Source organism: Schistocerca nitens, chromosome 11 (genome assembly GCF_023898315.1).
Source record: "Schistocerca nitens isolate TAMUIC-IGC-003100 chromosome 11, iqSchNite1.1, whole genome shotgun sequence".
Classification (NCBI taxonomy): domain Eukaryota; kingdom Metazoa; phylum Arthropoda; class Insecta; order Orthoptera; family Acrididae; genus Schistocerca; species Schistocerca nitens.
In genome coordinates this window covers 169,798,673-169,823,287 of record NC_064624.1, presented here as the reverse complement: position 1 = coordinate 169,823,287, position 24,615 = coordinate 169,798,673, and the positions used below count along the sequence as shown (strand labels likewise).

The window sequence follows — 24,615 nt, the reverse complement described above, 5'->3', positions numbered from 1 at the left end:
TATCACATTTTATTTAGGGCAAAACAGTAGTGGGCCAAATACTGATCCTTGTGGATCTCCATGCTTTTCTCACTGTGAATTTGGTTTTATTCCTGTATTATAATTTGTTAATGTGATCTGTTTTCTGTCACCGAGAAAGAGTCTATGCACAATGCAACATTTTATAATTTCTCTTGTAGAATTAAAAGATCTGTGCATCTGAAGGCCTCGGAAAAGTTCCATAAAATATTGACAGTTTAAAGTTTTTCATATTTGGCTCTAGTACAGCCAGTGGTTACAGCCAGTATGTATCTGTGTGCAGGGCTCCAACCCGGTGCAGCTGACACGTGTGGCCGGTGACCTGTCCAATGGTGTGGGACCAGCTGCAGACACCAAGAGCCAGGAGGAGCCGCTCAATGGCATAGGTGGCCACCACGTCACCCCAATGTGATGTCAACAGAGTACAGTGGGGACTGCTGTGAGCTGAAAGGTGAATCCACATGGCATGCGACCATGAATGTTTGTTCCCTGTACTTGAGGGATCATCATAATTTGACCCAAGATAAACAACAGACCTGGTACTGACACTTATGGGACCCACATTTGATGTTATACAATTGTCAAGTTTGTTTCGTTCTTGTGTCTAAGTGCACCAGTGTGACCCTCTACTTTCTGTTCTGAAGGTTAGATACCATTTGCAGAAGGCATGATGTCACAGACTGTAGCAAGGTCACAGAGTATACTGACTGGATAGTTTTTCTTGTTTACCTGTGCCAGAACTTAATTTGTGAGGTCATGCTCAGCTATATGTGTGTTAGTCCTTTCATCACCGCCAACTGATACCAAATTATACAGGGTGTTAGAAAAAGGTACGGCCAAACTTTCAGGAAATATTATTCACACACAGATAAAGAAAAGATGTTATGTGGACATGTGTCCGGAAACGCTTAATTTCGATGTTAGAGCTCATTTTAGTTTCGCCAGTATGTACTACTGTACTTCCTCGATTCATCGCCAGTTGGCCCAATTGAAGGAAGGTAATCTTGACTTCGGTGCTCGTGTTGACATGCGACTCATTGCTCTACAGTACTAGCATCGAGCACATCAGTACGTAGCATTGACAGATTAGTGTTCATCACGAACATGGTTTTGCAGTCAGTGCAATGTTTACAAATGTGGAGTTGGCAGATGCCCATTTGATGTATGGATTAGCACGGGGCAATAGCCGTGGCGTGGTACGTTTGTATCGAGACAGATTTCCAGAACCAAGGTGTCCCGACAGGAAGACGTTCGAAGCAATTGATCGGCGTCTTAGGGAGCACGGAACATTCCAGCCTACGACTCGCGACTGGGGAAGACCTAGAACGACGAGGACACCTGCAATGGATGAGGAAATTCTTCATGCAGTTGACGATAACCCTAATGTCAGCTTCAGAGAAGTTGCTGCTGTACAAGGTAACGTTGACCATGTCACTGTATGGAGAGTGCTACGGGAGAACCAGTTGTTTCCGTACCATGTACAGCGTGTGCAGGCACTATCAGCAGCCAATTGGCCTCCACGGGTACACTTCTGCGAATGGTTCATCCGACAACGTGTCAATCCTCATTTCAGTGTAAATGTTCTCTTTATGGATGCGGCTTCATTCCGACGTGATCAAATTGTACATTTTCACAATCAACGTGTGTGGGCTGACGAGAATCCGATCGCAATTGTGCAATCACGTCATCAACACAGATTTTCTGTGAATGTTTGGTCAGGCATTGTTGGTGATGTCTCGATTGGGCCCCATGTTCTTCCACCTACGCTCGATGGAGCACGTTATCATGATTTCATACGGGATACTCTACCTGTGCTGCTAGAACATGTGCCTTTACAAGTACAACACAACATGTGGTTCGTGCACGATGGAGCTCCTGCACATTTCAGTCGATGTGTTCGTACGCTTCTCAACAACAGATTCGGTCACCGACGGATTGGTAGAGGCGTACCAATTCTGTGGCCTCCACGCTCTCCTGACCTCAACCCTCTCGACTTTCATTTATAGGGGCATTTGAAAGCTCTTGTCTTCGCAACCCTGTTACCAAATGTAGAGACTCTTCGTGCTCGTATTGTGGACGGCTGTGATACAATACGCCATTCTCCAGGGCTGCATCAGCGCATCAGGGATTCCATGCGATGGAGGGTGGATGCGTGTAGGGATATGAAATGGGATGTTCACTCAGGCTCAGTTGTGGGTAGTTGCTGCTGTTAGACTTTGCTTCATTGGTGGAATACTGTGGAAGTGCATTCAGCCTATTAGGGGGTTGCTTACAAATCACTTCTGCGACTTGTTCAAGAATATTGCTCAAGTGTGGGACCCATACCAGACAGGACTAACAGGAGATATTGAACGTACATTCTGACAGCTATTGAACTATATGAAATAAAATCGTCATCAAATTCTGAATGGCTTGCGTTAGGATGTTCAAACTACATGGTTGGCTGCAGGGCATGATGGGAATTGGTATGTGAATTCACACATGCCTTTCACCATTTGCATGCGAAAATGTCACAGCACAGTGTGCCTGAGTGTATAGCGCTTGTAAAGGCCTACCATACGAGCAATAGCACTCCAACTGTGGTTCAAGCTGAAGACAACTGGTCCAAGTGTGCTAACAATCAACAATTTGATTTGCAAGTGTGAGAGAATGGGTAGTGTCGTGAGGACAGTGTCAGCAATATTGGTCATCAAAAAGGCTGAAAACTTCAAGAATATGCATGCTGTGTTTCAAACCTGCCACATGAAATTGATCAGATGAGCTGCACAACAGGTGGGAACCAACCGGAGATACTGCGACAAATTGTTGTTGAAACATGCGTCTCTTCCCGTACAAAATTCAAACCCGTCAGCCGTTTAGCCCCAAGGGTATGGAACATTGGTTGTGTTTCATCAACACTATTGTACACAGAACTGACAAACAGGACTTTGATCTGAATATTGTTCGGTTTAACGGAAAAGAGCATTTTCATTTAGACGATTCCGTCAATAAGCAAAACTGGTGCATTTGGGGGGACTGAGAATCTGCATTTCATTATCGAGAAGTCTCTTCACCTTCAGTGGGTGTCTGTGTGGTGTGCAATGTCCAGTAGTGGAACAATTGTTGCCATATCTCTTGCTGGCACAGTAACTACCTAACAGTATGTGAATGTTTTGTAAGACGATTTTGTCACCATTATCTAAAATGATCCTTATTTTGACAAGAGGTGGTTCATGCATGACAGAACTTAACCCCACGAAAGCAGGAGTGTGTTTGATGCCCTGGAGGAGCACTTTGGGGACCCCATTCTGGCTCTGGAGTACCCAGAGGCCACTGGCACAGGCCACATTCCCCTCATCCAGATTCTCTGGATCTGAAAACATGTGACTGCTTTTTTGTGGGGCTATATTAAAGACAAGGTGTACACAATAACCCCAAAACCATTGCCGAGCTGGAAAACGCCATTTCGGAGGTCATCGACAGCATCAATGTTCAGACAATTCAGCAAGTCGTGTACAATTTCGCTATTGATCTGCGCCACATCATTGCCAATGTTGGCAGATATATCAAACGTGTCATAACCTAAATCCAAATATCTGTAGTGACATTTACTTGTTGAATAAAGTGTATGCATGCCATAGTTTGTAACTAATTTAACTTTTTTTTCATATAGTTCAATAGTTGTCACCCTGTATACTGAGCAGGGCAGCTCAAATAATCACAGGTTTGTTTAATCCGTGGAAGATTGTCAGAGAGATGCTGAAGGACCTGAACTGGAAGACTCTCAAAGACAGATGTAAAGTTTCCCCAGAAAGTCTACTGACAGAGTTTCAAGAAGCAGCTTTAAATGATTACTCTAGGGATATACTACAATCCCAAATGTATAACTCACACAGGGACTGTGAGGATAAGATTAGAATAATTACTGCATGCACAGAGGCATTCAATCATTCTTCCCGCACTCCATACATGAACGGAACAGGAAGAAAGCCTAATAACTGGTACAATACAATGTATCCTCTGCCACGCACCTCACAGTGGATTGCAGAATATGGATGTAGATGTAGATATGAATTTCAATTATGTATGACTCAGTATAGTGAAAATAGTATAAAATATGCAACATATCTTCTCATTGTAAAAGAGACTGAGATTACGTTGTTATCAGCCTTATATCTGCAGCAAAGCTCTACAATCCGCCCCCCCCCCCCCCTCTCCCCCTGCAGATACTCCCCTACAACAATTCATTGCTACCTCAGGATTAAGTCCTCTCAATCAAACTACTCTTTCGGTCAAATTGTGCAATAAATTTCTTTTTTTTCCATAATTTGGTTCTGTACCTCCACATTAGTCTACCCATCTAATCTTCAGAATTCTCCCATAGCACCATGTTTCTTCCCAGAAGTCCATATTGTTGACATTTGACTTCTATACAGGGCTGCAATTAAGAAAGATACTTTCAGAAGAGACTCCTTAACACTTAAATTTGTGTTTGATGTTAATAAATTTCTCTTTTTTGTGAATAATTACCTTCCTATTTGCATTTTACATCCTCTCTACATAGGTCATTGTCATTTATTTTGCTGTCCATATAGCAAAACTCATCTGTAGCTTTCAGTGTCTCATTTCCTAATAAAATATCCCTGCCCCCTCCTTATTTAATTAGGCTACATTCCACTAGCCTTGCTTTACTTTTGTTGGTGTTCACCTTGTAACCTCTTCTGAAGGCATTATCCATTCCATTCGACTGATTCCCCTAGTCCTTTGCTGTCTCTGATACAATTATGATGTTATCAATAAACTTCAGCTTTTTGTCTGCTCCCTAAATTTTAATTCCCTGTCCAAAATTGTCTGGTTTCCTTTTCTATTGCTCAATGTACAAACTGAGTAACTTGGGATATAGGCTAAAACCTGGTCTCATTCCTTTTGTGTCCTTCAGTTCTTCTCACTGCAGTCTGGTTTGCTACAACCCTGACTCTTTCCTCTCATGCTTTTTAATTCCTGTACCTGTACTCTGGTTTCTTTACAGACTGTAAGCTTTTGCATCCTGAATTTTATTCCTGCTGTCTTAGCAACTTCAAAGAGAATATTCTCCTCCAATTTGGCTTGTATGATTCTTTCCATTCTTCTATAAATAATTTGCCAGTAGTTTGCAGTCATGAATTATTAAACTTATGGTTCAGTATTATCACACCTGTCATTTGCCTTCAAACCTGTCACTTGCCTTTTTTTGAAATAGCAGTTATAAAATATTTCTTTATGTTTGTGGGTATTTCACCTGTATCATATGTCTTGAACACCAGGCAGCATAGTTTTGTCATGGCTGACTCTTCCAAGGAGCTCAGTATTTCTGGGGGAATTTCATCTATTTCCAAGTACCTTGTTTTCACTTACATCTTTCAATGCTCTGTCAGACTCTTCTCACAATGTCATATCTCCCATATCATGTTCATCTACTGCCTCTGTATATTTCTTCCACATTTCAGCCTTCCTTTCTTTGCTAAATATGAGTTTGCCCTCTGAGCTTTTCCAAAGGTTTCTTTAATTTCCCTTTACACAGCATGTATGTTTCCCACAACCACATAAACTGAATGTTTGAAATCCAGTGTGTGTGACTGTTTGTTTTCCCTGTTATTGTGTTGCAGGTGCTGATTTGTGGGTTCCCAGGCTGAGACATTCCAGCCTTCTCTACAGAGGCTGCAACAACTTGGTCCATTTATTTTCTAGTTTTGTAAAAAAGGAAAAAAAATTATAAACACTCAGTATTCCTCAGTTTGTAATAGCTGTGCTTTTTATTCTCAGTTCTCTTCTGTTCAGCTGAATTGCTGCAAATAATGAAGCATTGCAAAATCAGTTTTATAGGTGCATGAAGTCTCGACAGAAGCAGCCAAAGAGAGTGGAAGAGATTATATGAGGCAGAAAAATGTTGCTGAAGTTAACTGGTGATGCAATACTGCGCAGTGTAGAAACTTTCACAAATGTAACATTACATTTCAGTGGACTTAATAAATATGGGCAATTGCTTACCTGGTAAACTGTGAGCAAAAGTATGACAATAATTATTACAATATTGGAAAAAGGTTCTGACCAGGAAATCAGTAATCGTGTGATGAAGAACAATACTACAGGAGGGTGGAGGCATTGGATGGTGTAAAGATGGCTGAATAATATTGTTGAATGGCATAGAAAAGATGCCTACAAAATAAAACTAGTTGCCTATAAAAGGTCACAGCTACAAACCAATCACAAAATTTGCACATGTACGTTTTCCATCATATTTGCTGCACTGTAATTATTTTTCTAGAGCACATTGCACTTTGGAAGAATCTGTCTTGTCTTGTGTGTATGGGTTCCTTGCCAAAGGAAATTTTTTTAAGGTTAAAACCATTTTGCCATTTCAGCTTTAAAATTTTTTAAAATATGAATGTTTCTTTATTTCATCATTCACTCACCCACTGTCAGCTGATTTTTGGCACCTGTATTAAATTGAGTAATTCAAAATCAAGCTGCATCTGTACTTCACTCTTTTGAATAATGCATCAGTTTAAATAGAACTCAATACAACACACTGCATTGCTATCTGCACCACTTCCGTTACGGCTGAACTTACACAAACACATATTGCATAAATGGCAAAGAAATCAACAAATATGGTATTTCTAAAGTGGGTTCAACTTGTACAGTGTGAAAATAATTTAGTGGTAAACATGTTTTTCATCCATTCATTCACACATTTTGTTCTGGCTCCACATTAGGGGTATGGAGTAAGTTAAAGTATTCATTAAAAGGTGTGGGTAGAGACATGAAATTTGTCGAACATTGCCTGTTGTGTTATCCCTGCTTTTTTCAAGTCATCTTTACTGTCATGGCAAGTTCCATTGTCTGTATTCCAGCTTTACTGCTGGTTTTTTAGAGCTCCACAACTTACCTGGTTAATCTGGTTGACTCCATTCTTTTAATATCCCATAGAAGTTTAGTGCATATTTTTACATGTGAAGAAATACTGATCTAATTTAGAATCTCCTTGTTTGCTCCTTCATCCATCCTATTTTTAACAAAATAATTTGTGATTACTTTCTTCTCTTCTATATTTCCTCAGTGCCTCTTTGCCCATTTTAAATACTTTCAGTGGGCTACATCCGTACTGTTTAGAAAACTAGTTCCTAGAACAATTTATCCAAATATTTGACTCAAGAAACACTTAATTGTTTTGTATTTAGTTTCTAGAATTTTGTTTGGCAGAATGTAGTTGGACATTAGCAACGTTATTCTTTTTTAAAGGAAATTACTGATCTTCTTATCATACTACTAGCTGCTGTTTTTATCTAATAGTTTTGTGTAAATTTGCACAGAACAGTGTCAGCTGCCTACAGAACATTAAAGTTAAAGCACAGTTTAACATATACGGTCATGATATTCATTGCTGTGGGAACTGTTACCGTCTGCAAGCTGGAACAACACTAGTGCACATTGCAGCGAGAAATCCTGCAGGATTATTGCTTTTGGCATTTTATTGTAGTGTCTGTGTGGTTTCACCTTCAGCTGCATGTGTGGAGGCATATGTAGTACATTAAATAATGCAGTTATTGCGTTCCAAACAGCTTTCCTACATTACATATTCTCTGATTTGATTGGAACTGTAATGAAAAGAGTTAACATCATTGAGTAGATACTCAAAATGGGTGTCTTTCTGCAAAAAGTCAGTTCTTCTGCTGTTTACTAGTACTTTTTGTTCTTAAGACCTTAACCCAAAACAACTCTCAAGTATGTAACAAGAAACATGTCTCCTAAAGCTTGTAATATTGTTATCACATATCCCCACATTAGCTGACAAAAATTAAGGGAATAGTCAACTGTTTCATATTACGAGTAGATGCAATACTATTGAGAACTTACAGTATTCAGAATGAATGCAAAACTTATGTGCAGTCATTTAGTAAGAATCTTGAAATGATTTAATATTGTGACATCAATCACGATGTTCATGGGTATAAATGAAAGATTGCAGAAAATGCAAACAAAAGCAATTCAGAGAACTTTTTCACACTCAATGCACATGTTCCTATTGCATTCCATGAATGTTGGCTGAGCACGATTGATGCACTTATGAGACCACCAGTTCTTTTTTTTATGCTGGGTACTTTATACACATCTTCTTCTTTTCCATTCTATCATTTGGTATGCCTCTAAGGTGTCATCAAATAAATTCTCCTGTGTTTGTGATTTAATAGGCATTTGCACCAAAATTCGATTTTTGCTTTTAGTAGAACCATTACTCTTTCCAAAATATTATGCTGAGCTGTTTTTCTTGCTGTAACAGACCGAATGTTTCTACTTGAAATTATCTTTGCCATAAAATTACTGTTTGCTGTGAGTAATTAGCTGTGGTACAATTCACAAGAGGCTCTCCTTCCAGTAAAGCATTGATTGTCTTCACCAGTATCACTCCTGTATCATGGTGACCATCAGCTACTAAAGTCAGAATCGGCATTAGAATCATCAAAAATGTTATCATTTTTCCCATTTTCCTCTTCGTCTTCTTTGGTTCAACTGCATAAATCTTATTCTTCTTAGAAAGTTGCTGCATGCTGAAGTCAAAAATAACAAATTCACACATACAATAAAATGCTATAAAATAAGAATATCCAAAATAGCAACTGAAAGCAAAATATGTAGTAACTAGAAACATGCAGTGTATTGGACCTACCTAATTATTACACATAATATGAAACTTGGTCACACAGGCACTGAATTTTACACTAACTTCTAAATAACATGTCTTATTGCTAGGCTGACAAAGTCAAGCTCATTGTTGAATGTTGCTTTACACGCTACATGTTTTAGAATGAATGTTTAAAATGAATGATGGGTCTGAGAGACTATTTTTTTGGGTTAAGGGTTAAAGAAAAAAAAAAAACATGCTTCAGCAAATATCTGTAGGCTATAAGGGAACTATAAACAAACTATTCTGTAACGGACTGTTTTATACCTCCCAAGGCCCTTAGGAAACTAAAGAAAGACAAATGTGGTCTCGCCCAATCTTCCTTCTTTTTCTTTCTTAGTTAGTGCTTATTTTTACAGCAGCACATGAAGTTCCCTATTGTAAAAACTGTTAGAAATCAACATAAATGATACTGTTTGCACTAGTCTGATACCATATTTGTAAACGTAGCTTTCTGTTGGCTTGGAACGCTGCTGTTGCAATATATAACAAAAATGAGTCGGAATGTCATGACTGTATGTGTTAGACCGTAGTTAAACCCGACTAATTATCAGTGTTAGGGCATTTAAAACTCCATTGTTCTGATAACCTGTAAGTGTGATGGTACCACTGCACCTTAGTTTTGAATATTTGGAGATTTCCAGTTCTCTACCTGATGTCTGTTGGCAACCTTCCAAAAACATTTTCACCAGAACATAAAACTCAGTCCCACACCCCAGTCAGGATTCATAGTCTACATGAAAAGCATTTTTACTTCTAGTATTTTGGCTGTTTGTCCTAAATTCATTATTATTTACCTCAGATAAGACAAAAGAGTGAACATATGTTTATCTGTTGATGTTGGTTTTTCCACTTTACTCAATATTCTCACTATAGACTAAGTACTTTTTTGGCCTCTGCTACTCTGCGACAGAGCCTCAATTGGTAGTGAGTGTGCTTTGTGGATGTTTCCTATACTGGCTGCTTCTGCCTGGTGATCCGTGACTCATATCAGCGCGCATTGCTGCAGGCTCTCCACTATGATGGGATTTACCGTACACAGTATGTGAATTAATGAATGAGTGAAGATTATGCCACAGGCCAACACTGAGTAAAAATGTGCGAGGTACACTGTTACCAACCACTCAAATTCCACAGACTGTGTTCATTTTTTACTGCAAAACACAGTAAGTTTTGGACACAAATTGTGTTCAAAGAATTCTGGCTGTGATGGAAAAACAGTGACAACATTGCATTGCAGACTGAAGTACAGAGCTGCAAAAATTAGCCACAATGTTTACTACTTTACCTGTATGTGCATCCACTGCCTAGAACCTCTTCTGAATCCTATGTGGTTTTCTTTTTGTATTCCACTAGTTATATAATCCATCCAAAACTGTCATCACTTCATATTTTGGAAAATGTGGCAAAGGTACCAACAGCATCCAAATAAATGTCAGGCCGATTTATTTTTTAATGTAAAGTATTACATCATCCTCCACAATTTGGCACCACCGCCATCACATTCCGCATGTCGTTATCCCTTGGCCGGACATCTTTCAATATATAGCCCCTCTGTCTTTCATTAAAGTTGCATCCTGTCTGTAAGTCTCTGGTAATCTGTCCACTAGTTAACACTGTCTTCAGTTCCCACTGAGTGGCTATAGGATTTGCAGGGGGTACACTGATTGCACCAACACTGAAATAGGTGTGGGTTACAAAACTATCCCCCGTCAAAAATAGTTTTTCAAGACAGTGGCAAAACCTGCTCAGCACACAGTTAATGCTTTCATGGCCAGTTGTCATAGTTGCTAACGAATCTTCCAACTTGTGTGGTTAACGTTTTAGGTCTCGCATTTTGTCCAGAGCTGTGTTTTGACATCTTCAGAGATGCTCCTGGTGCCACTTTCTTTTGCCGAATGAAGAGTTAGGCATTGGAAAGAAATATAAATACAAATATTTCACATACAGTGATGAAATATTGTCCACAGCCATATAGAGAAGCCATTGGAGTACATAAATACGTGGATGATTTTAACAGAAAAGAAGCCATGAGACTTAGTGGTATGTGGATTGATAAAAATATTTAATAATGAACATACAGCACTGGAATTGTTAAAGATAATAGCCCTCTAGACAACACATCTATTCAACATAGTTGCCATGCATTTATACACATTTGCACCATCATTGAACCCAGGCATCAAAACAAATTTGGGGGCAAAAAAAATCACACTTTTGCTTCTTAACCTATTTTTGTCACCATGTCTGTCACTGTGAATCACTTCAACAACACATCCTCTATTGACATCTGTGACATAAGTTGGCACAGCAGTATATGTTTCTCTGTAACCCGACTCTTTCACGCAATACCACACACAGCCGATGTTGACTGCAGCATCACCACATGCTTGGTTCATGGATGGATGACATAAAATCAGCTTTAAAACAGTGGGTCAAGAAGCAAAATACTGAACTATTCCAAACTGGCTTTTATGCATGTTTTAAACAATGGCATAGATGCATTGTCACAATTTTAAATACCAATGTTATGCAGGGACACTTTGGTCAATGATCTGAACTAATTCTGCTGTTCTTTGTCCACTATTAATTTCTTGATGAACAGTAGCTCCAAAGAATCAATAGTTAAGTTTCATCTTTGATGGTGATTATGTCTGTCAATCACATTAAAACACGTACCATGCCCACTTTTCACAATATTCGTGTCACATGCCTGACCTGAGTCTCAGCAAGACATGGCAGAATCAGAAGCAGCTGTGAGATATCTGACTCTGCTCTATATGACATGTCAGGGCCGAAAACATTTGTGGACCACGAAAGTGCAACCCCAAAGATTTGCCAGCAACTAAAATCTTCTCAATCTTACTGTCTGCTGTCTCGTCTCCATTGCATTTTGTATGTTACTTCCTAATCCTACTAGAAATGTGCGTTTGGCATCTCAAGTAATGTAATTTGTGTCCTAACAAAAATAAATATTCTAATAAAATACAGTCCTCAGTGATGAATGTCTTCTCACAAAATCACGCATGGAACATATCAGGTTCCTAGAAAAACAAAAATTACATTAGAAATGCAGAAAACTCTGCCATTTATGTCGCCTCCCAACTAGTGTTGTCAGACTCACTCACTACCAACTTTGGTCGATTTTCTGCTTGTCCCAGAGCTTAAAAATGAACGTAAACAGTCTCGACTGCGAGAAACTTTATTTTTGTGGTTACCGGTTTCTGTCAGTTACTGACCACCTTCAGACAACATATAATGCTGACAGGTGTTGGCAGAGAACAGAGCAGGCATTACAAACTGCATTAATGTCAACTGCGGAGTTTTGTGGAGTCCATACCACCTACCATCAGATAGTAACGGAAGGAAACTAGCAACCACAAAAATAACGGTTCTTGTGGTCGAGACTGTTTATGTACATTTTAAAGTACTAAGGAAAACTACTGTTCAAGAAAACTGTTCTCAAAAATTACTGTCCCAAAGCTATCACTGTGTTGAAGTTTTGGGTTGAGAAAAGAGAGATGAGTTTGAGGTGGGCTTCTGACTTCATAATTTCAACCTCTTTCTGGTAAACTGTTGAAGAGATTTCATTTTCTTCCAGAGTGCAATAGATCTCGAAGATATGCCTAGCAGTTCTGGCACATACTGTAGCTGCATACATTCTCAATATTTTGTGGTTGTCATGTTTTTTCACTGGACATGTGAAAGGCTGAGCAACAGCTTCCTCCCACACGTAGGAATACTCTATATTACAGATACTGAAGGGTACCGGATATTGTATAGAGGAATTAATGACTGTATCCTAGTCATTTGGTACTATGACAACTAGATTCTTCACAAAGGAAATTAATGAGAAATCCTGATTTGGGGGAAAAATGGCCTCTGTTGGGTTGAAGGTAAGCTATGATGGTCAGGTAGTGAAACAATGAGTGACTTTGAACTCATGCTAGCTTTCTCACAAAAATAACCTGTGTCAGATGACAAACTCTTTCTGCCATAAACTTTTTGGAGACAGAATTTTTTTAACCACTCTAACTGTGGATTAGAGATGTAACAGGGTGATGAAAATTTTGGGTTTCAGCCGTGGCTACTGTGATACTGGTTTTCTCAGATGTACTTAAGGTGGGTCATCTTCAAGGATCTTAGGGACACATTTAAACATGAAAACCCTTCTTTTAATGGCAGAAAATGAGATGAGTCCCTGCTTGAGTGTATTGTGCATGTAGTTTGTTTCGAATTAATTAAATCTCAAGAAAAAAATTTAAAAAATGGAATATTAAGTTTCATGAATATTGTCACAAATGCTGGCAACTTAACCGCTTTTACAAGTTATTTAAGACTGTCATTACTCTCCGCTATTGCCCCTGACCATCAATTCTCACTTTCATTCTTCATCACCATCCATTTGACATCCACTACTAAATAAAAGCTGCCTCTTCACTTTGCCACACCTTACGAATTTTCACCCACATCCATTCCTACTGCTGCTGCTTGTCATTTTCTAATATCATCTACTTATTTGTGTTGCTACATGTCTCACCCACCTCCATTTCATTTTGTTTTCATAAACAAGTTTCCCATTTCCCTCTGTTCCCTGACCCATATGTTGGCTTCCCTGTGTCCCCCACTAATTCCCAGTTTGCTTGCTGAGGATCCTCCCAACGTGTGAACAGAATTCTCTTTAAAACTGCAGGTTTCACTCCAGCTCCATCTACCAACCCATTATACTACACTCAGTCTAAAACAGAAATGCAGTTACCTCAGCTGGATCTTTGCCTGGAACTGTTAGCTGTTATGTAGTGCTGTTACCAAACCAGGCGGTCTTGTGTTGCCATACTTGTGTTTATGTGAGTTCCGTTGAAATGTGAGGACACAAGTGGCTACAACTCACGAGAAAGATGCACTATTTTGTACTCGAAGTCCTAATTATTACTGTAGGCCAATTTGTTGGAAGCTCACTGATTACACTTATGTGGCCAGGAGTTGGGAGGAATTGTGTAATGCTGCACTCTGTGTTGAAAATGTTTGTTGCAATAGTAAAACAATCACAAGCATATCATTTCGTAAAGAGGACTTGTGCAGATTAAAGTAAGTTGTGTGAGGCCAAGAACTTGCGAATACAAGTGCAATCTTCTGGATAAGTGTTAAAATAAGAAAACAAAAATTGGATAACATAAATTGTGGGGAATTAATATATGAAAGATGTACTTTGCTCCATTGGCATATTTGGGGAAAATTTTCTATTGTATCCAATTTATCTTCTCATATTCCTCTGATGCTGGGTGATCCACATCATAAGAACTGAGGGCAGCCTTCTTCTGTAATCTTTGAACCAAGTGTTGGTTCTCTTGGATTATCTCATCTCCTGTGCCATATGTTTCATTTCGGTATTTGGTTGATGGTGTAGACGTTCCTTGATCAGTGTACAACATTCTTGGTACTGATCTTACATCCTAACAGGCTTCAGGACATTCTAATATGGTTCATAGCATACCTCCATCAATTATAGGACCAATGCAGGAGTAGTGGCATGTCGTAATGGTGTTTGAAGGGTGTATCCTGTTGGTGGAATATCCTGGCTGCTCTTGACAGGCAGTGGTACCTCTGCCATCTAAAGACAGCTCCATATATCTAACATGTCTGTCCTTTGCTCTCCTACTTCTCCACTAGCTTTTCATCTTTCATATCTGTTAAAGACACATCACACTCAAAACTCATAGTAAATCATTCCCAAAGGTAAATACTTGTGGTAAAACCCCTTCTTTTTTGAAAGCTTTCCTTTATCAGATTATTCCACATGATATTTCTTGCCGGCTGCTATTTATTGTGATAGCTTGGCAACCAAAATCACAGATAAATAAATAAAAAATGAAAAATAAATAGTAAATAGTAAAAAAACTCTCATCAAGTATTACATTGAGGTTTTTGAATATCCATTGGTTGGGGAAAGAACACTGATGAGCTCTATAGGGATGTATCAAACAGAAAGGAGTAAGAGCCACTTTAGGAAAAACTTGATTTAAATCATTCCTGATGTAGTTTGGTGATTATTGGCTATGTCTTGTTGTTAAGTTATCCGCACATAAAAATGTAATGTGATAGTGTATGACTGTCTTATTGTAGTGGCACATGGCAACTGGTAATGGAAAATACTTTGACATGCTGGTGCATCCTTAGGTTCCTAATACCCTGTGTGTGTTTCATGGTTCTGCAGGAGTGTATGTGCAGTGTTTGTTGTACTTATAATTAAAAGAAATGTGCTAGCAATATTGTAGTTTGAGGAAGATAAATGTGTTTCCACTTCCGAAATAACTGAGAAGCTAAGTTTCCTGGTCAGAACTTTGTAATCAGTTTGTATTGGAGTGTGTGTGTGGATGAATTTTTCTGCACATGGGTTTCCATTATTGTTATTGCAATGCGTGTTTGGCAATTGCCAACACACACAGACAGACAATATCATATGTAGAAAATGCACATCTCCATTGAGCTGTTGGTAAGTGCCTTTTGTCTGTCATTGTTAATTTTGCAGTTCATTGCAGTAGATTACTTGTTAAATGTCTAATTTGCACAAAAAGCTTGTACTCTTTCCAAATGTCTTCCAGCAACAAGAAGTGATGATGAGAATGTGTGTTCAGTGAAAAAAATTTATATTAGTGTAAAAGTGAGAGCATTTAGCAGTATTATAGTGACAACTGTGGTATACAGAATGTGTTAGTGATGTGGGAAAAGAATAATAAACTTTTTGAGATAATAACTTATAACCTGTGCTGTAAATCTGCAGACCACTTCAACAATAGACTCCTACTCCATTCTTCCTTCCTCATGTTTTTATTATTGTTATTGGTTAATATAACTTAATTTGTTACACAAAAGGTGTCCACTAAACTGCATTTAATAGTCATCACACGGGCTGTATTTTCACATCACTGAAATGTGCAAAGAAGATGGAAGCAGCAGTTGCAATCTGAAAACAGTGAAAAGATGGCAGGAAGTAGTCTCCATATACTGAAGGTTCAATATGGTACATCAGGACCAAAGCTTCCTAGAGCTACTGTTCAATGCTGAATACAGTGCTTGATAAGGAACAAGGAAATTATAGGAACATAATACATTGGGATGAACTGTTACTAAACCTTTTAATATGTTCTGTGATTATGCCCGCTAAATGAAATACAGTGAATCAGCAGGAATGCTGCCATTTTTAACAATGCTGCTACTGACTCAGTTGCACCAGATATTCACTGTTTATCTTGTATTGGTAGCTTAATGTTTACTTGAGTGGATTTCTGTGTTTTGCAGAAAATGCTTCCCTACACCTGTAACAAAGTAGTTGTTTCACCACTTGTGCATCTTTACAGCCAATACTGTTACTTGTCAGTAGCTGACAGTAACTTTTAAACCTTGAATGTAGGTAGTCAGGTCAGTTGTGGAGGAAGTGCATTCATTTAATTTTTTGTTTAACTGGTGGCAATTTGCAGTGTCATGTTTTGTGTTAAGTGGAAGCTAATCCACTGCAATAAATACAGGAGGTACATAAAGTCTGGGAACACTTTCAATTATTTATTGCACAAAAACCAAACACTGTCAGATATCATAAATATGTCATTTTGAAGATAAACCCTGAAGTTTTTTTTTCTTTCTTCACTTATACCGCCACAGTGTAGTTTGGTAATTTGCCGATAGTCAGCGCCAGTCACAAACATGGCGAGTTCAGGTGCGGAGCAAGCTTACTGTGTGTTGGAGTTCAAAATGGCCTCCCAGATCCCCAGATGTCACTCTGTGTGACTTCTTTCTGTGGGGACACATTAAAGATCTGGTGCATGTACCGCCTCTACCACGTGATGTAGGAGAGCTCTGGGAGAGAATACGGGAAGCGACTGCCACAGTCAACAATGCAATGCTCAGACGGGTATGGCAGGAATTTGATTACCGTATTGACATATGCCAGCTCACTCATGGTTCACACACCAAATGTTTGGGGGGGGGGGGGGGGGACACTTTCAGATTTCCGCTTCAAAGTGCCATATGTATGACATCTCTGCAATATTTAGTTCTTGTGCAATAAATAATTCAAAGTGTTCACAAACTTTATGTACATCGTGTATTTTATTCCTTTAAAGAATTTTCCCAGTCAGCATACTATGAATCTGTAGAAATGTCATTGCTTGAACAGCATAATTTCTCTGGATGTAACATACCCCTTTACTTTAGTATAAATACTTTGCATTTTAAACACAGTACAAACAGATTTATACAAGCTAATGGAATTGGAAGACGTATCAATTACAACAGCAAGTACTTTGTGCCATGCACTTCACACTGACTGCAGAATACGATGTAGCTGTGGGACTATCATGTTTTTTTCATAATCAGTCACTGTAACATATATAAATTATGTTAAAATACTCCCTCTGTCAAAAAAGTTTCAGGACAGGTTTTTATTTTTTTTTTATTTTCAAGTTTGCATAACTGAAAAATGTTGTTTTTATGTGACATGGTATGAGTGTGTCCTTGAAATGAACTTGGCCACATTGCCATGTAAAATCACTAAGTGACAGGACTGTGCTTAGCAACACGCTGTTTAGGTTTTAGTTATGGTCACAGTATGAATGCCGATTGTGAGCAATGAATTACCATTATGTTCTCCTTTACACTCTGGAAAACCACTTGTGAAAATTGGACAATCCCTCATTTCTGTCAAGGGTTATTACTGAGGAAGAAAGTTGGTGCTACCAGTATAGCCCTCACACCAAGCGTCAAAGTGCTGAATGACAGAGACCTGGATTACCATCCTAAAAAAAAAAAAGGTCAAACGACAACCATTGAGAATATAGGAAATGTTGACTGCATTCTTTGATAATTAAGGATTATTCACCATGAGTAAACTCCTACAGTTCAAACAGTAAACCAAACTTTTTACACTGAAGTCTTGAAACATTTACGACAAGTCATTTGATATCACCGCCCTGATTTGTGACATTCTCAGTACTGGTTTTCACTACATGACAGTGCAATACCCCAAAGCTGGGCAGACATTTTGTTATTGCCATCCCACATCCACCATGTTTAACTGCCCTTTCGCCTCACAGTTTTTTGTTTTTTCCTTGTTTGAGTGAAAGGGTGACTGAAAGGAAAGCTCCATCAGGATATTGCAGACATCCAACGGGCTGTGAGAAATGACCTTACAGCAATTGCAGTTGAAAATTTTCCTGCATGCTTCCAAGACCTCCAGAAACATTGGCCATTGTGTATAGAGAGCCAAGGGGACTAATTTCGATAGGAGCTAAGATAATTACTTGGTAAGTGTAATTTTCTATTTTTTAAAATACCTGCCCAGGAACTTTCCTGACAAAGGGAGTAAATTCACACCAGAAACCAATGAACTCTGAAGCAACATACTGAAGAGATTTGCAAATTATGCGGCAACAAATTCAAATTATGGCAGTTTGTTTAAAAAATACTTTTATAAGCTCACCAGACCCAGAACAATGTGACGTGATAAATCTCAAATTGTTGAACCACTCTTTGTATGGTAAACTTTATCATTGCAGGCAGAATAACTTTTACTGGATGCTGCATTACACTTCCAAGTGACACAGATATGTGGCACTATTTTTTTCACCACAGTCGCCAAGTCTCTGTAAACAATGCTCAGAACATTGAACAGTCATTCAGTTCCTCAACAATAGAAATCTGCTCCTAGGCCATGGAACCATGCTGTATGAATGTCGACATTATTGGAAAAGCTCCCCCCCCCCCCCCCCTCCCCTTGCCGAAAATTGCACAGTGGAAGACCTGTGGAGTTACCAACCAGCATTGCCCAGGTCTGTTCGACGTCGGTCAAATTGTTGGCACAATTTCACTGCGGATGGACATGACATTGCATTTGGTCCATACACCAAAAGGCATTCACAGAAATTCAGTACACTGTACCTTATACATGAACTTACAGTAAATTTCCAGTTGGTACTATAACACACCTGTATGTGCTGGAAACCTGCAGTGTGTACCCTTTCTGACAATACGTCAATCTCCTTGGACAGTGATCTTTGCATGGGATGATATGTGTAACTTGTTTTCTAAGGTCCCTTCATGCTTAGCACACCAGAATCCTGACCACATGTTGACATTTGCACGGCACTGCCCATGAAGTTTCTATACAGTAGTGTTTTCCATTGCAGATTTAGTCAGAGCCACTGTTAGACTCTGGACTTCAACTACTTTCGTACCTTAAATTTTCTATACCATCAGATGTACAGCATTGATGAACCAACATACTGATTATTTCAAGTAATCCATTTCAATTTGCACTTTTTCTCATTCATATAGAAGACAAGGCTCACAACGCAGAAGAAAAATTATGTTCATTATTGTAAATTTTTAGCCAGCAAAGTTGTATGTAATTCAGAATTCTGTTGATTCTTTAGGCCATAAAAAACTAAATTCCAATCAAGCCATATTTCATTCCATTATGTTCTTTTCTAAATAATAATTCATTCTTACCTACATCTATAAGTAGTTAGACATCACCCAGAAAAGCCAGTCGACAGTTTGAAAGTGAATGGGCAACTACTATGTTGGAGGTGCCAGCATTTCAAGTTACTGTCAACGGGTTCGTTTCATTTCTCTAGACAGCAAATAATGTCTTTTTTCCCCTCACTGTCTTTGTGGGTGTTCTACCTTGTGTACTGAATAATATAAATAGTAATCCATAAAGATCACAGACTTAGTTTGTAACGTTTTTAAGTATAGTATCCTAAAACCATTTTACAAAAGTCCTGTGCCTCACCTCTTCTTCGGAGGTCTTCTGCGAACTTAATAACAGCAGACAACTAGGAATGAAACTTTCTGAAGTTCCAGTGTGCTCTACAGTTATTTTACTTCTCTATATCAGTTTGAGCAGCCATACTACTGCTGATGGTATCATATTTACAACCTTTTCCAAAGCTGTGTCCCGCTTTTACCCAGGTTTCATCAAGCCAAATGATTTTGTAAAAATTCGTCCCCACTGATTCACTCAGAAAACGGCAGTGCCAGGCTGTACTATCTTGGTGCTGCATTAATAACATCCAGCCACAAACAGGTATGTAATGGAATCCTAACTTTCTTACAAATTGAGGCAAGAATGATTAACTACCCTGAAACAGGTCTGCTGCCACAAGAGAAGCAGATAGTTTTATATGCATTGGCTGTTCCTACCTCGAATAATACACAAACTGTATATTTTATGATGAGAAAGATTACAATTTGGAACATCAAAATTTTCTTAATGTCTATATTGATTAGACTTACTAGGGAAATAAAAAGCTCTTGTAAGTCCTAAAACAACTTAGTTCAGCCGCATTTGCACTCGAAAACCTCGCAGATATTGGGGAGAGGCAACATATTTTCCGTACTTCCATTCAATAATGTCACGTGGAATAAAGTTCTGGTGTAACTTATCTTTGAGAAAGTCTTCTTTGCTCGGAAAAGTGCTGTAAGAATAATATGTGGTGCTTACCCATGGTCAGCTTGTAGACATCTGTTTCAGGAGTTTGTTATTTTGACTACTGCATCACAATATGTTAACTCCCTCATTAAGTGTGCTGTATATAATCCACTACAATTCAAAAGGAGCTATGATGTGCATAATTACAATACCAGAAGAAAAAAAATGACGTTCACTATCCATGTTTGAGGTTGTCTTTTGCACAAAAAGTGAAACACAATACTACTATCAAAATTTTGATCAGAGACATGTGACACACGGCAAAGTTAAATTTGAAAACCAACTGAAAAGATTCTCGTCGATAACAACTGTTCCGTATTTCTGTTTGTGTACCGATAATGTGTAAAATGTGGTTGGTAGTAAGTAGTAATTAACTTCTTTATAATTAAAAAATAATAAAAACACCCTGTAAATAGTCTGGATGTAGCAGCACATTGTAAATTTGTTACTTGAGCGTAAAATGATTCTTTCCACATCATTACAACTTGTTGTGCAAATAATCCAGGGAATATGAAACTACCATACTGATTCCAAGTTTTTTCTCTTTTTCATAGTAGTGCGAAAAGTAATAGTAAATGTAGAAGTCCTATAACACTGTACTGTATATATGTGTTATTAAAACTGTCTAAATAACGAACTGTGGAAGGACTGGAATCGGTAAATAGAATAAACCAATTAGGTCAATTGGGGTTACTGACTCCAATATTTGTTACTTTCCCGTAGTAGTTCAGAGAGTAATTGTTAATCGTGAAACCCTATTACCCAGTGCACAAACCTGCTGGATAAACTATCTAAATAATGAACCATGAAATGACTGGAATCGGTAAATAGAACTGACCTACATTGTTTAATGCAACTTACTGATGGCAACATTTGTTACTTTATGTGACTGTTCATTACTTGTATACCGACAGCTCTTTCAGGATTTGTGTGTCAGGTTCTTCACATTTCTTGCTACTGTTTTTTTAATGTTTCATATATGTTCGATTTATTTCATTTTCTGTTATTGTGTTACATTTTAGTTTCTCCATGCACAAAAACTCCCACTTCCCCCCAGTAGGATTTTTAGATTCAATAATTATTATATATTAACGCTATTTTATAATATAATGACTTCACCACATGCTATACTGTAATAGATTTAAAGGTTATCTGTCCTTTTCTTACTCACATAAATTACGATATTAATTTATTCCAGGGTGCGATTTGTGCTTCTACCAGTGGGGGGGATGTCGTGGGGGGTTAGTAGAATTATATATGTTACTAGCTTGGACCGTGGCATTACGCATGGTTAAACAGCTATTTATAAATAGATGTTAAAGGCGAAACTCACTATTGGCGCGTATGCACTATCAGAAAAGCCATCCCTTGTTATATCTTTAAAAGTACATAATAGGTAAAGCTTATTTACAAAATCATCTACATACAGGTACAGATATACGAGGGGAATTCAAAACGTAGAGACACATTTGTGAAAAGTTGTACTTATTGTGATGATAGAAAACTGAAACATATTAATAGTGTTAATAGTAATACTTATTAAACACTGTGTTCGGCTCCACAAATTTACATTATATGTCAAGTTTTACTCCAGTGCGTGGGAAATAAACATCCCAGGTTGGGATGCATAAACTAAAACCAGAGGAGGGGATGGTCTGATGCAGAGGGGGGGAAATCGCCCCCATCCCCCCTGCAAATCGCACACTGATTTATTCCAGACATGGATATTACTCTTTTTCTGTTATTTATTTTCATTACCTTCAGTTCTTTCCGATATAAATCTTGGCTAAGTAATTAATCACCTGTGATTGTACATAATTTTATAGTATGCTATATTCGTTTTTCTTCTATCAGTTATTTTTTTGATCAGTTACTTTCAAAGATTACCTCAATGTAGCGTCTTTGCCTTAGATATGACATCACTGTTCAAAGCCGACAGTTGGAATCAGACACTGCAATTAACTCTTCAACTGGATGTCGTAACTTATATGAACTACGTCCCTTACTCTGTCGGTGTAGTCTTGTCTCTCCTGTCGCCGTCTGCTGTGTAGTGACTGTGCACCACAGCAAACACAAGCGAACGAGCAATCCAGACAACAGTTCACTACAATTTGCTTGTACTTACGAACAAGCGTTTACACTGGACGAGTGAAAGAAAGCACCGCCAAACGAGTATTGAGAGAGTGACCAAAAGTGAAGTCTGCGATTTTGTTCCTTTGGCACTAAACTTACTTACACAGATACCCGATAGAACCACACTGCAGTAAAATAGTTGCGATGAAAACAGTGATATCTGGACAGGATTGTCGTGTATGTCAACTGCGCTGTTGCTGATGCAGGAAACAAAGCAGCGAAGGAAGAGAAAAATTTCGGTCTGAATTTTTGTGGAAGCGTCAGATATGTGGTGGCAGTTCACTAGTCACTAACTTCATAAGGCGTGCTTCGATATGTATGTCGGTGGATGATTTTCGCTGGTTGGTAACACGTATTGAAAGGAAAACTAAAATCAAGATCGTGGCTATAGACTAGAGATCTCGGCTGAAGAGAGACTCGCACTTACACTCCGTGCCAACTGGAAACATTTACACAAGTCTAAAACATTTATTTCGAATTTAAACAGCTGCATCACACAGAGTTCCTGAAATCTGCAGTGGCACATATGCGAAGCAGTCGAGGATTATATCAAGGTCGGGAAAATAATTTCAGTAAATATGAGCAATGTAAATTAAAAATATAGAAATGACCTGCTATAGTTGATAAAGTATATGTTACTTCTTGCCTGTGGTGGCAACAATTATAAGGTCATTGTCCCTACCCCTGAGTGCGTAAGGTATCAGCTAATTCCCCCTCCATCCTATATCACAAACATTATTGCCAAACTTAATTTTAGAAAAAAATTTGATTAGTTTTATTTATGAAATGATTAAAGATAAATAATATTTGGTTCTTGTTTGTATTATACTGAACCAAGAACTAGTGAGTCTGTGAGATATGAGTGCTGCTTATTTTTATTCATTTTTTTTTTTTACATCTGGTTTCTTCTCAGGCACTACACATTGTAAGTCATGCACAAAGTCTATTGAGGTTATTTTTGTTTCATTGATATCATAATCAAAAAACTACTTTCAAATGAGTATATCTTGAATGCAGTGTTTCTCAAAAATGTTCAAATGTGTGTGAAATCTTATGGGACGTAACTGCTTACGTCATCAGTCCCTAAGCTTACACACTACTTAACCTAAATTATCCTAAGGACAAACGCACACACCCACGCCTGAGGGAGGACTCTAATCTTTGCCAGCACCAGCCACACAGTCCATGACTGCAGTGCAGTGTTTCTTTCAGTGTGTGTGTGTTGCAGCAGTCTGTGAGCTAAAATGAACGGTAAAGTAATTCCCAGTGCATCACAAATGCCATCAACAACTCCACCTCAGAAAAGAAATGTGCACTGTCCTACCTACTGGCATTTACTTCTTCCACACACTTTGCCCTCAGGTAAAATCAACACAGTTAAAATGTGGTTCTTCCTGTTTGGAAAGCATTTGATTGCTGGACAACCTTCCATACTAGCAGAAATTAGAAGGCTTCAGCATGCCAATGCTTCATGTCTGAGCACTCCCACTAAATAATAATAATAATAATAATAATAATAATAATAATAATAAGATTAAGTGTGGAATATACCAAGGAGACTCATTAAGTACTTTCTGGTTCTGCCTTGCTCTGAACCCACTATCCAACAATCTAAATAATACAAATTATGGATACAATATTACTGGAACATACCAACACACAATCACACATTTGCTATACATGGATGATCTAAAACTAATGGCAGCAACAACTAAAATAATTACAGAAGTATTCAGCAGTGATATAAATATGGCTTTTGGAATAGACAAATGTAAGAAAAATAGCGTAGTCAAGGGAAAACACACTAAACAATTAGATTACATATTGGATAACCGCAGCGACTGCATAGAAGCGATGGAAAAAACAGACGCCTATAAATATCTAGGATACAGACAAAAAATAGGAATACATAATACAAATATCAAAGAAGAACTAAAAGAAAAATATAGACAAAGGCTAACAAAAATACTGAAAACAGCATTGACAGCAAGAAACAAGACAAAAGCTATAAATACTTATGCTATACCAATATTGACCTACTCATTTGGAGTAGTGAAATGGAGTAACACAGACCTAGAAGCACTCAATACACTTACACGATCCTGTTTAGTCCCCCTTACACATCCCAACAACCACCACCACCACTTACACGATCACAATGCCACAAATATAGAATACATCACATACATTCAGCAACAGAAAGATTCACATTAAGCAGAAAGGAAGGAGGAAGGGGATTTATTCACATAAAAAACCTACACTACGGACAGGTAGA

General features: G+C 38.3%; 1 protein-coding gene across 13 annotated transcripts in view; it reads left to right on the top strand.

Annotated features, from left to right (window-relative positions):
- The window catches only part of LOC126213498 (putative sodium-dependent multivitamin transporter), a 1,462,669-nt gene that overhangs the window by 416,793 nt on the left and 1,021,261 nt on the right, over positions 1-24,615 (top strand). Inside the window, exons 12-13 of one of the 13 annotated variants that reach the window (XM_049941329.1) lie at positions 302-469; positions 5,643-6,002. The exons of 11 other annotated variants lie outside the window; for them this stretch is intronic. In XM_049941329.1, coding sequence (XP_049797286.1) covers positions 302-430 — 129 coding nt within the window. In that variant the 3' untranslated portion in view covers positions 431-469; positions 5,643-6,002. Of the gene's footprint in view, positions 1-301; positions 470-5,642; positions 6,003-24,615 lie in introns of those variants that run through there. One more of the 13 variants, XR_007541197.1, reaches the window with a different exon arrangement.